Source organism: Amblyomma mixtum, chromosome 3 (genome assembly GCF_055824585.1).
Source record: "Amblyomma mixtum isolate Tamu chromosome 3, ASM5582458v1, whole genome shotgun sequence".
Classification (NCBI taxonomy): domain Eukaryota; kingdom Metazoa; phylum Arthropoda; class Arachnida; order Ixodida; family Ixodidae; genus Amblyomma; species Amblyomma mixtum.
The window spans coordinates 79,936,601-79,949,878 of NC_143014.1; the positions used below are offsets into that span (position 1 = coordinate 79,936,601).

Genomic DNA, 13,278 nt, shown 5'->3' on the forward strand with positions numbered 1-13,278 from the left:
TTCTTGAGAAGCAAAACTTGTTTATTGAAGACTGGACCGAATACAAGAACTTAGAGGAAAAGGCGGTTTAAAAAAAAGGCTTTCTAAAGTAAGGGCTGTAGAAAAGCGGCCGAGACTGAGACTTGGCACACACCCCTTGCTCTTTGTTTGCAGTGGCTTTTAATCCTTTCGATAATTGGGTGGAGCTCTAGTAAATCTGCTCTAGCCCAATTTCGACCAATACCGCTACAATGGCACTGTAGATGCAAGTGGGCGGAGCCCAGTGCTCGCCAGAGCCAGGACTCTGGCGGACTGCGCACTTTTCCTGGAACATTCGCACTTTTCGAGGCGCCGGCAAAGTCGAACTCCACCGCTTAACGTGACAGTCGGGTGGTTTCAGAAGGCGCCGACCTTATTGTCCCCCACCCCCACTTGAGAGCTCATCTCTTTTCAATGTGAAATGGTCGCGGACCCTCTGCAGCCTTCACAAGGCTGTTCGCGGTCTGCTCCCCATTTCCCGCGGCCTTGGAGAGCGCCCGAAGTGCGCGACGCGCTGTCTCCATTCTCGACCCCTCCAGACTTCCGACGGACACGGTAGTAATCAGCAAGAGGGGGAAGAAGCTGCTGGCGCCGTAGGCGTCTAGCTTAACACTTATGCTCTGCATGGAGCCTGACATCAAGAAGTTGAGCCTTCCCTTCCTGCAGTAACTCTGAAGTCAGTATCTTGAAAGCTCCCGTCTCAGAGTTGTGAGAGTTGTTAAAAAAAGTTTTTTAGTTAGAAGATTAGCACAGGTGAAAACTGGCTATTTTAATGCCACTAGCAGAGAAGAGGAAAAGAGAGGTTTTTCTATAACAAAAGCTGAAACCTTCAGGTCCAGCAGGGTGCACAGCAAGGTCCCACGGTGACCGCATATTCGGGACCCCGATCTAATGCAATATTGCATGTTACCTACTTGTCGTTGGCACAAGTGATGGTGTATTAAATGTTTTGTTCTTTTATCCCTTTTAGGGTATGGCGGTGCCAGCAGCACCTGTGGAGAGCTATATGGTCCCTTGTGTCCAGTACGCAACAATGCCGTTCATGCCTCCTTATCCTGTAGCAGCTGATGCCGTGACATCCCCACCTTACGTGCCGGGCTGCAGCCGCACACACAGCATGCAGAAAGGTGAAGCTTTGTTTTCAGACATTTGTGGCCTTATTTTTGTTACTCTACTACAGGGTGCCTTTGCTGTTACCTGCAAGGCTCCAAACTGCTGCTGCTCATTGCTGGTCATATTTTTGTGTGAAAAGTATCTGAACTGGTCAAATGCCAATTGTAAGCTGTCTCCTTTTTTTTTTCTTTGAATGGTGCCTTTTAGCATGGTAGTTACAGTATTGAATGCAGGCAATGCCAAAATATCCTAATCACTTTTGGTTCCAAGTGCCAAGAAAGAGGCAGGATATAAGCAATACAACGATGTCCTGGTGCACTACAGGTGCTAGCTAGACGCAAAAATTTAAGTACCGTAAACACTCAACTAAAGGCCGCATTCATGTGCAGGCTGCTCCCCCAACTTGCAAACCAATAATTTGAAGGAAAAAATTAATCTGTTAAGAGAAGTTGCATTTAACTTGTTTATAAATTTTCTTGGGTGGCACACTCCCTGTGGAGCTTCCAGATGACAACTGCCTGTTGCTGATACCGTCCTAATACTGCCATTATCGCTATCTTCCAGTGTGCGCTGCTGTGCAGCTATGTGCCGTTTAAATCAAAATTCAGAAGCCTGTACTCTTTGGGGGCGGCAACTGCTGACCACAAAGCGACTTCGACAGGAATGTTAAGAAAAGCATCACTTCAGCTCTTCTGCTCATAGATTTTGAATTTGTGGCATGTGGTGTCCCCGAACAGTGTTGTTAAAAGTTTTGAAATTAAAGGAATTTAGGAAGCAGTGGATGGAACCGAAGGGGACTTCATTTATGAAAGTGATGAGGAGCCGGGCACGAGCAGCGGCGACAGTAATAGCGATGAAGAACCTGCAGCTAGGCACCATATATAGCAGCAGACTGTATGACACAATAAAACAGTTCCTCCGGAGTATAGTTGGAAAATTAAACTGAAAAGTGTTCCTTTCGTGTAAGGGCCACACCCTGCCAAAATCGCGAAAAGTGCAGTCCATTGTATACAGTATTCTGGCATTAAAATTTTTTGTCATTAAAAAGAAATCCTCATGTTTTTACGTGCATTTTTGCGAGAACCGGATCGGGCCAGTGTTTGTGCTTTTTGAATTGTTGATTTTTATGTTTACTTTTGGGTCTCCTTATATATGTACTCATGAATGGGACCCTTTACTTTCGGGTTTTATAATTCCTTAATATTTGAAGCAGTAAAGTCCAGTGGTATTCATCGGTATAATATTTTGAAGAAAATCTGATTTTTTTCCGTGCGTTCCGTAGCATTATGCGCATGGAAAACTTTCAGTGGCCTTGCCGCAAAAGTTGCAAACATGAGGCATAGCTTCTACAGGTGTGGTGTTCTCTCGCACTCATGATATGACTGCACAGGTCTAGCAGCCATCTTTCTAAACTCAGCTTTTATTATACAGCCATAGAAGTTTATCCATCAGCTACCTGACTAGTGAAATTGCTAATGAAGGTGATCGATTATTAAAATCAATATTTACTGGGCAGAAGTTAGCATAACTAGAATAGAAATAAACATAATATTTGTGCTTGCCTGGTATTTTTATATATCTTAACCTTGTTTAGTCATGTACCAGTTGTTAATATGTTCATGCTTAATCTGAAATTTTGGAGAGATTTGATTGTGTTTGGGGAATCTGTCTGTTGCAATTTTATTGCAACTCAGCACCTTGCATTTGCATTACTCAAGAATTACAGAACTCTGATATGTACATATACTGGGCTGTGATGCATTAACGTGAAGCGAGCAGAAACTAGGGTCAGTAAAATCAAATTGCCAACTGTGACTGGTCTTGGCAGTAGATGCAAATTTGTCAACATTTTTTTTTTTTTTTCAGGAACTACTTTTGTCCAGTTACCTAGCATCAAAAGCTGTTCTGAGGGCAAATGTGTGTTGTAGATTGAGCAAGTGAGCATTCCTAGCCATCAGGCAGTGCAGGTGGCTACGCATCTGATGCAGGAGTTGTGATATATTTTCCAGGTTTTCAGCCGTACTGTGCAGATCTTTATGGCGAGCTTTGCTTAACATTACAGTGCTTTATAATATTATGACTTGTGCCACACAACTTTCTTTTGTAGGATGCAGATTTTTTTAAAGGGAAACTCGGTGGCACTAGTTTTTGCAAATTTTGGTCAGTGTTGTACGCATCAGCAGGTCCTGTGTACAACCAGGTATTACCTGGCTATGAAGGGCCTTATACTGTATTTACTCGTGTAATTTTTGCAATCTTTTTTACTCGTGTAATTTTTGCAATCTTTTTTTATTTATTTAAAAAGGCTTCAAAAACGGGAGTGCACAAATTACGTGGAGATTTTGCGATCACATCTTTAAAAAAACTACATGATTATGACTAGGGTTCTGTGTTTTCAGTATTTTTCTTCAGATTAGGAGGTTATTTATCGGTGTTTAATTTTTTTCCCTTTGATTCGGTGTTTTTCGGTGCCTAATTTCAATGCTGGAGAGAAATCTGTATTTACTGGGGCTTGTGTTGTAAATCGACTGTATAATTACTTGAGAAAATATAACATACCTGACATTACACAATTTTATTGAACACATGCCAAACACTCTACACAATGAATTAATGCATCATTAAGTGAAAGTAACAACTGAAACGCGACACTTTCACGAGCTTGCAAATTAATACTTATACTTTTTAAAAGATAAAAATGGATATATGCATTATGAGAGATTTCTCAGCCATCGGAGCACGCTCCTTGCAGCTCAGGATATGCAGGCCAGAAAATGCACGTTCTACGTTTGTGCTTGGCATGGGGATGGCAAGAAAATCATGGGCAGCTTTTGACAAGACTGGCTATTCTTTGCTGTGTGGTCTGCAGAAGCTGCCAAGGCAAACTTCAGCAGATGGAACTTTATACAGTGAGTATTCTAAGAGTTCCTCTTTCAGAGATGGTATGCCTGCAGAGCTCACTACAGGTGAAAGCAACCCATTGAAGTCTTTTTCTGCTGTCATTAGTTCCTGGCTGGGTCCACAACCTGCACTTGATGCCAGTTGTCATTTCTCGACAAATGAAAATTCACCGGAATGTTCCTGTTTACAACACAGCTTCCCACTTTCTTTGAATCTCAAGCAAGTGTACGCAGAAGCTGCGTGCACATTTCTCTCGGACGTCAGAGCTCATTGTGTCTAAGAATACGTCGGTCTTCGCACGAAACGCTTGCTGCAGGAAGGCATTGACTAGCGAGGGTGGACTCTAGACAAACCTTAATCGAGTACACATGGCAGGCAAGCACCTCCTCAAACTCCAGGGATTTCAATAACGTGATTACTGACTGGGCATTCTCAGCCATGTAATTACACTTCGCAAAAAGTACAGTCATGGCTTCGGGGTTGGCGAGTACTGCCTGCACCTTCTCGAGTGTTCCACCTTTAGCTGTGCCATCCACGAGCTGTTTGATTGCTCTCCAGTAAGCAGCAACATCAGTGAGCACTTCAAAAAGAGTACCAGCACGTGAGAACCACTGTGACAAGTTGCTGAGCTGGCAGTCTTGCATTTCTCCGCAAGCCTGGTGACTGTCTGGGCAATTGTCATCTGAGCTGGTGATCCTTGAACAATTGAATGGAAACATCATTAAAATAGTACTTCTAATTAAGACACATCAGTGTCATCAGTGCACTGAAGACTCTAATGTATCTTGTAGAAGCATGATAAATGTTTCCACACAGATCTATTTATGGTGGACCGGCTTTATTAACTGCCGCGTGACCACACCTTACTACTCGCGCTGTACGGGTAGCGCTTAGTGCTTGAGGGTGCAGTCACGGCTCATGCGTTCCTATCGGCCGTAGTAGCTCGTGAGTGTTCGGAACATCGGACATTCTGCACATTCTACACAAAGTGCTTCTTCTGAAGAATTTTACAAATTCGTATCATCCCGAAATGGGGCAAACGACGCAAGCTGATGCAGCAAATAAATTTCATGCATCACGGTCAAACGTCTCGACGTCATACCACGACTTTCGGTTGGGCTTACAAAAGTATGCAGTGTCGGAAACCGAAGAACTCTAGACAGACTTAGCTAAGCAAGCACTGCGACGAAAAAGCCAGCAAATCCACGGAGGGAACAAAGTGCTCACTTGGGAGAGCCATGCACCTTGGGCGAGACTGTAAATCTTTGAGACGCAAGAGAGGAGACATGTGCTCCTGCCAGTAGCGACACTGCGTTTTCCCACAGCCGAGGCAAGCCAATTGGCTACCTGAAATTCTGCATCAGAAAAAGCTGATATGATGAGGGTTCTCAGAGGTACTTAGTCAGCAGTACTTGCACACAAGGCGCTGGTTCACACCTTCATATAAAACTTCAAAATCATCAAATTCTTGTACATAGTCCTCCAGAGTTTTCTGTTTTCTGCCCATGCTGACGAGCTGCCATGCTGCCCATCCCGACTCTCGTCTCACTAGGAGTGGTCACAAAATCTACTGGGGCTTGCTGGCACTGGCCTTCCAGACGCCCAAAAAAGGAAGAAAATGCCAAAGGCCGAGGAAGGACTCTGCTCCTCTCCTCTTTTCGCTCTGCTCAAGGGGAAATAGTCGAGGGCTTTGCATGGGGTACTCCCATGTCCTCTTTCCTCTCTTGTACCAGGAAATGTATGGCTGGCCTAAATACTTGAAAACCATCATGCTAGTAAAGATATGAAAAGGGAAGAGGGCAAGGAATGTAGCTTCAGTAGAAAGGAACGACTCCCAGGGACAGTGCGGCAGTGTTCCAGGTCAACAAGAAAAAGAAGTAAGGCAGATTTATTCATGTGAAGCTGGTGGTATTTTATTTTATTTTATTTATTTATTTAAGGACAGCTCAAATGCAGGATTTTCCAGGATTCAGAGAAAACCACCTCAGGGGGGCTATTTCTGGGGGTTTATTGGTGCATACCGAAAACACGGAACCCTAGTCATAATGCGTGATATACAGGGTGTTTCAGATAACTTGGCCAAGGATTTAAAAAAAAAAAAAAAGCAGTGCACTGCAGCTGGGCGAGACCAACGACCTATTGTTAACGGTCATGTGGCGCTGTTCAGGGTATCTCTTAAATTATGCTTAATCAGTTCTAAAATTAATCACGCACAATTTTTAATATTCACCCTATAGTGACATGCATCTCTGTAATTAATAGATAGGGTTACGAAACAGCTGATCTAATTTTTTGCAGCAATGTATCTCCTACATGGTCCTTCTTTTCAACATTTAAAGAAAGCCCGCGAAATATGAAAAAAAGCCATGTATTATGCTCTTGAGCTGCCATATTGTAGTGCTTCCAATACATTCTGAATGAACAAAGCGTGCACGCTCAGTCTCAGAGTGAGTGGCCGATGCCACTCTCAGCATAGTCTTGAATGTGTATCAGTACATTCTTCCAGAGCACGGAAAGCACGCACCGTGATCTGTGGTAAGTGATAGGCGGGCCACCGACAGCCAATTCAGGCTGAGCTTTCTTTGTTCCGTCACACAGATAAAAAAAAAAATGAAGGAATATGCTAGCGCACGAGGGCAGTCACAAGGTGTTTTTTTTTTTTTTTTTTCATATTTCATGGGCTTGCTTTAAATGCCGGTAAAAAGGACCACATAGGAGGCACATTGCCACAAAAAAACTGGATCAGTTGTTTCTTTACTCTCTTTACAACTTAACGAATAGTACTTGACACTGTGGTGTATATTCCATCTCGCAAGTCATTTGTAGTGCTGTGAAGACTGCGGCGAGCTGAGCCAGTCAGAATGGTAGGCATTGCAAAACGCGTTCCTCTGTGCCCCTCACCCCGCAACTGGTGGCGCCATCACTGGGAAAGAAGGAGCACCAGTGTTCAGCTGCTTAGTGCAAGAGAAACTGTTGACTCAGCAGACACCATGTTTACAAATGGCAGCACACCACTTCACAGCAGGCCTCTCCTGTGTTGAATTCATGCAGACTTAAGCAGTGAGTGAATGCTCGTTGTCATTTCAAAACATCATCCTGAACTACCTTTTCAGTTTCTGCTTTAATTGTTTAAAAATAAGCATAACACTGCTCAAATATTTGAGATACTGTTGTCTTCCTTGGCTCTGACTGCACGAGAGCGCTCTACCTTTCACAGTGCTGCAAAGGACTTGTGAGATTGAGTATAGGCCAGGCATAAGTTTCCTGGAAAAGGAAGAAAAGAGGACTCGGGAGTACCCAGGACAAGCTCCTCCTTCAAAGCGTCGAGCAGTCATCATCCTCTCGGAGAGAAATGTGTGCTCAGCTTCCACAAACACCTCCTTGAGATTCAAAGTGGGAAGCCATTGTAAATGGGAACATTCTGGCCAGTTTTTATTTCTAGGGAAATAATTTGTGTCATCAAGTCCAAGTTATGGACCCAGCGAGGAAGCAGAAACTAAAACTGATGACAGCAGAAAAAGACTTCAGTGAATTGTTTTCGCCTGTCGTGAGCTCTGCAGTGCACACCTATAGTCTTTGAAAAAGGAGCTCTCAGGATATTCACTGTTTGAAGTTTCATATGCTGAAGACATAAAACTACGCAGGAGACAGGACACAGAAAAGTTGCAGACAGGACAAGCGTAGTACCTGTCCTGCCTGCGTAGTCCTGTCTCCTGCATAGTCTTGTCTCCTGCATAGTCTTGTCTCCTGCATAGTCTTGTCTCCTGCATAGTCCTGTCTCCTGCATAGTCCTGTCTCCTGCGTAGTCCTGTCTCCTGCGTAGTCCTGTCTCCTGCGTAGTCCTGTCTCCTGCGTAGTTTTATGTCTTCAGAATGCCTTACCAACTAGCCTCTCATCACACACTTCTAGAGGTGTGAGCTCTGCAGTGCACACCTATAGTCTTTGAAAAAGGAGCTCTCAGAATATTCACTGTTTGAAGTTTCATATGCTGAAGACATAAAACTACGCAGGAGACAGGACACAGAAAAGTTGCAGACAGGACGAGCATAGTACCTGTCCTGCCTGCGTAGTCCTGTCTCCTGCGTAGTCTTGTCTCCTGCGTAGTCTTGTCTCCTGCGTAGTCCTGTCTCCTGCGTAGTTTTATGTCTTCAGAATGCCTTACCAACTAGCCTCTCATCACACACTTCTAGAAGTCATATGCTGAAGTTTACCTTGGCAGCTTCTGGAGAGTGCAGAACAAAGAATGGCCGGTCAGGTCAAAAGCATTCCTTGATTTTATTGCCATTCCTGTGTCAAACGCAAACGTGGAATGTGTAATTTCTGGCCTGCATTTCCTGAGCCGCAAGGAGCAGGCTCAGGTGGCTGACCAATATCTCAGTTTACTATCGGGAACAAAAGTCTCCAGGACACAAAAGCTATCTAGGTGCATAGGAGCAATTTCTACCAATGGCCACCTCAGTTGACTACAACACATTAGAGAACATTAGTCTTGCTTTCACTTCCACGAGCTTCATCATGAGCCACTGGCTAAAAGCATAGTTTTCAATTTGGTTCCCGCTCTGGCATCCTGAAGACTTTTATCCCCAATAGTACATGTCCATTTTTTTTTTCCATTAAGTTCAAGTATTAATTTCATGCTTCTCAAAGCATCAGGTTTCAGTTGTTATTTTCACTCATTGGTGCATTAAGTCTCGTGTTCCATAAACTTACTTAGTTTAAGGTTATTGAACTTTATGTGTTCAGTAAAGTTGTGTAACGTGAGGTGCATTATATTTTCTTTTATAATTATACAGTCGCTTTTAAAACACATCCCCCGATTAACACTGATTTCTCTGTGGCATTGAAATTAGGCACCAAAAAACTGAATCAAAGGGAAAAAATAAATACTGATAAATAACCCCCCAATTTCAAGAATACCAAAAACATGGAACCCTAGTTATAAACTTTGAATTCCTAACTGAAGGATGCAGTGCGGTGCGGCCGTTGCTTCCATCATTTCTTTCCATTGCAGTGTAGTTATCTTCTCCAGAGCCATTTAGCTGGTGCTGACTCATTTCCACTTGCGTGTTGGTGTGTCTTTTGGGGGGGGGGGGGGGGGGGGATGTTATCAAGGCAATCAAGGCATGCTGATTTCAGTGCCCCAGCCTCGCACTCGCCAAAAGAGCCAGTCGTGCTTACTTCCCATGGGCATCAGGCGACTTCTTTTTGGCTTGGCCTCAGCAGTGACATCTTCCCAAGCTGCCTTACGCGCACCCACATGCATGCTGGTGGTCTGGCGCAGTAGGGAGCTTAAAATATGCGAGTACAATAAATTAAAGTGCGCAAATTACGTGAGTAAATACTGTGGTAATAATGTGGTTTATTATACTGCCTGCAGTTTTCTAAATACATGTCCCACGACCATTTTATTCTGATGGTCCTCTAACCGATAGTCTTTCGATTCAACGGCATATTGATAGCTGCTACATAGGTGACTGCAAGGCAGTAATCTATTGAATGAGTGGTGTAGTGCAGATTTCTGTCAGTGTGTTAAGGGCTTTTAGGCATGGAACCTTGGACATTGGTAACTCACAGCTACACACTTAGAAATAGAATTCATTATCATCAGCCTGACTACGTCCAATGCAGGACAAAGGCCTCTCCCATAACTCTCCAATTAACCCTGTCCTGTGCCAGCTGCGGCCACCGTATCCTCTCAAATTTCTTAATCTCATCAACCCACCTAACTTTCTGCCGACCCCTGTTACGCTTCCCTTCCCTTGGAATCCAGTCTGTTACCCTTAAGGACCATCGGTCATCTTGCCTTCGCACTGCATGCCCTGCCCAAGCCCATTTCTTCCTCTTGATTTTGACTAGGATGTCATTAACCAGTGTTTGATCCCTGACCCACTCTGCCCACTTCCTGTCTCTTAACGTTATACCTATCAATTTTCTTTCCATAGCTCGCTGTGCTGTCCCTAACTTAAGTTGAAATAAAATTAGAGCAGTGTAATCACTGGAAAATGACGGAAATTTGAAATATCCTGGCCATAGAAACACTGCGTCAAGAATGCTATGTGTCACCAGTCATACAAAATAACCCAATAGCTGCAGGCTCAAAAATGTGCAAGTGCTACCTAAAACAGCAGCATGGTTTTGAAAAGCAATTAAAATCGCTTTCGAACTTTACCATTGTTTCTTGGCTTTCTCAGGTTAAACTTGCAGGCTGATTTTATGCATGCAAAACTGTTGGTGGCAGTGGTGGTGCCATAAAAGCTTGGCAGAAAAAAAGTGGAACTTCTCAACCTCTCAAAGTTGTAGAGCCACAAGTCCTTCAAGTTTTTGATTGGGATTGGAAATCTTTATGGCCCTTAATTCGATTTCTCTTTGAATCTCCTACTTGTATCACATGGGCAGTTTCGAAGATATTGCAGCTGTAACATTCCTTTCAGGTGCAATTTTTTGTTTTGATCGAAAGTTTTTACAAGGATGTGCAGATTTCCGTACAGAGTCAGGTTGGTAAGAAATAGTAACATCGAAATGCCCAGATTTGGCAAGTAAGCACCCAAGGGATCATGTAATCACTGTTTTCGAAAATGCGCATTACGTTCGACATTGAGCAAAGGCAGTCAGTGTGGTCACTTTCGGCAAAATCTGCGTACATAAAAATGGCAGGCGACGGGTTACCTTTTTTTTATTATTTACTGTGTTTGCTTTATGGCACAAAAAAAAAAAAAAAAACTTCTTTGCGACCAGAAGGATCCTAAATTCAACTGGAACTATAAAATCGCTGCTGGGTGCAGCACTCTCAGAGAAAGCTGTGAGTTTGCTGCGTACACAATTGCATACAAAGTGCCTGAAAGGGATGTACACTTAAGCTCCAAGTTTTCTGGTATATTCAAAATAGCAGTTAGGTTTTTGTTTGTGTAATTGATTATTTTTTGCTTGCTTGTTTGTTTTCCCAGTTAACTATGCAAACCTGTGAACATAGTACTATGGCATTTAACTTCAACAGACACCCTTGTTTTTTTTTTTCCTTCCATGTGCATTTTTGAAGTACTTGAAATGTGAATGTGTACACCGTTTGTTAGTGTTGATGGGGTCCCCTTTGCAGAGGCAATCAATGGAAACTAAAGCAAGTTCATGGCTTGATATAGCATCTGGGTATCCTGGCGACAACACACTTAGTCTACTATTATTTAAAGCACTGTCGTGTACCAGAAGTTTAGTCAACGCAATGTCTGGCAGAAATCAATTTCCTCTGCAGCCTGGAATTGAGAGGTGCATTGGGTAGGGTGCACATGCAGGTGCCTTTCATTTGTGAGTTTTATGGACAGTCAGGTTGTTTGTAGACTCTGGGTTGAGCAAATTATTGGTGCCGATGGTGAAACTTGGGTTGTGAGCTAAATCATTATCGCTCATTCAACTGGTATGGAAGACATAAATGAATATGCAAAATGTTGTTGTAACATCGGCAGAACTGCTACAAGTGAAATGTTTCTTCTGTTTTGCAGCACGCCTTTCTAGTATAGAAGTGAAGCCAGAGCCTCAGTGCAAGAGGTCAGTCAAACTGAGTCTCCAGTGGTCAGACAGACACCAGACCGAGGTAGTGCGCTCCTTTCAGGAAATCTCTGGGCTTTCTCAAAAGGTATGTTCATTCACATCTTTTACGAATGTCTCATTGCAAAGTGGTAAGCAGTAATCAGAGCTCATAATATTTAATATGCATTCATGCGTTCCTGGCTTGATTTTCTAGCTGTCTCGTCTGAGTGCGTCTGATCCAACCTGCAGTGGCAAGGCAATTCCTCAGCTGCCAGGTATGTGTCGAAGCATTTGTTGAACCATGCTGCATTGTGGTAGCTAGAGCTGGTGTCAAGCATTCAGGATGGGTAGTTCATACAACAGAACAGCTTTTTATTGTGGGATATATGACCAAGACTAAGTTGTTTGTTCAGTTGAGTAAAGCAGGCAATGCTGCATGGACACAGTATGAGAAGAATGTGTTTTGTCTTGTTGATGAGGTCACCCGGGGTGACATATGCTGCTAGTTGTTTAAATGCTGTTGCAGGAAATCATGTTTGATCGTCATTTTGATGGCACTTTCTCGTCCGGTATTTTTTTTTCTAGTCCGGTATTTTTCATGACATACAGGTTTTCGTTAAATGCAGTTTTTGTGACATGACTCGAAAGGACAGTGCAGAACGGGAACTCAAGTAAGAAGTAATGTAGGTGAGATCACCTTGACGATGTTTACAGAAAACCTAGTTACTTTTAGTCATAAATGTGGAATCGGCAATCGTGCTGATAGCGCAACTGCTGCAGCAGCCGCCACCACATCTGCCGTGGCGCAACGCCGCTTTTGAGTGGAAGAGGCAGGGGCACCGTGGTTGAGCTAGCGGAGAGCGCGCGCTGTTGCACCGCCGCCAGTAGGCAGGCCGCGTAGGCATCTGTTTCTTCTCTCATGTTCCCTCTTTCGGTGTGCCCATCACTGTTGCCCCAGGAAGCAGACTTCACCTTGTGTTGCTGGCGCTGTCCACCATCCCTGCTTCCAGTGCGCGAGAGCTACCAGCACTGGAATCACGCGAGCAACCAACCAAGTTTAACTGTATTGTAAGGTGCATATGACAGTCCTGTCACAATGAATGGGTCTTTGCTCAGGTTGCTTGGATGCAACGGTTTTCAGCGGGAGCTGCTTTGACAATCAACTGCTTCTTCACTCACCCTCACTTGGTTGGACGCTGACAGCACTAGTATCATAGGATGCCATCACATGGTGGAATGTGGGGGTGGGGCTGTTAAAAACTGGAGTTACACTAGTGTGTATGCATGGGCAGACAATGAACGGGCTTGTTTAGAACTCAGGAGGTTGTGCTAAGGAACAAAATGAGATCATTGCCTCTGGTCTGTTGGTGGGGGCATTGTGGTTGTGTCTGTACTGCTTGTTTACGCAGCTGTGCTCTAGCGTAAAAATATCCTGTGAAAATGAGTGGGTACTTTAGAATCTCACTTTCTTTGTACCTCAGAGGACCACTGTAGTGCTCTAGACAAATTTTCTCATGGATGTACTTGCATTGTGTGGCAAATTTTCACAGCTTTGAAAGCAGTTGGATGAACAGATTTTGTGATCTCATTGCTTACCATATCTGCAGCACAGTTGGCTTGATATAGATTATGGTCATTGCAGTGATGCTACAAAATTTTTTTTGCCAATTGAGAAGGAATTCCTTAGTCTTTGAAATGAAGTATAGACACATTCTTGGTCTCATT

At 43.7% G+C, this 13,278-nt stretch overlaps 1 protein-coding gene across 2 annotated transcripts in view; it reads left to right on the forward strand.

Moving 5' to 3' along the window:
- The window catches only part of LOC149350744 (uncharacterized), a 42,716-nt gene that overhangs the window by 8,634 nt on the left and 20,804 nt on the right, over positions 1–13,278 (forward strand). The window contains exons 2-4 of one of the 2 annotated variants that reach the window (XM_089579870.1): positions 989–1,145; positions 11,526–11,659; positions 11,768–11,828. In XM_089579870.1, the coding sequence (XP_089435996.1) occupies positions 989–1,145; positions 11,526–11,659; positions 11,768–11,828 (352 nt within the window). Of the gene's footprint in view, positions 1–988; positions 1,146–1,210; positions 4,041–11,525; positions 11,660–11,767; positions 11,829–13,278 lie in introns of those variants that run through there. The other variant, XM_089579871.1, reaches the window with a different exon arrangement.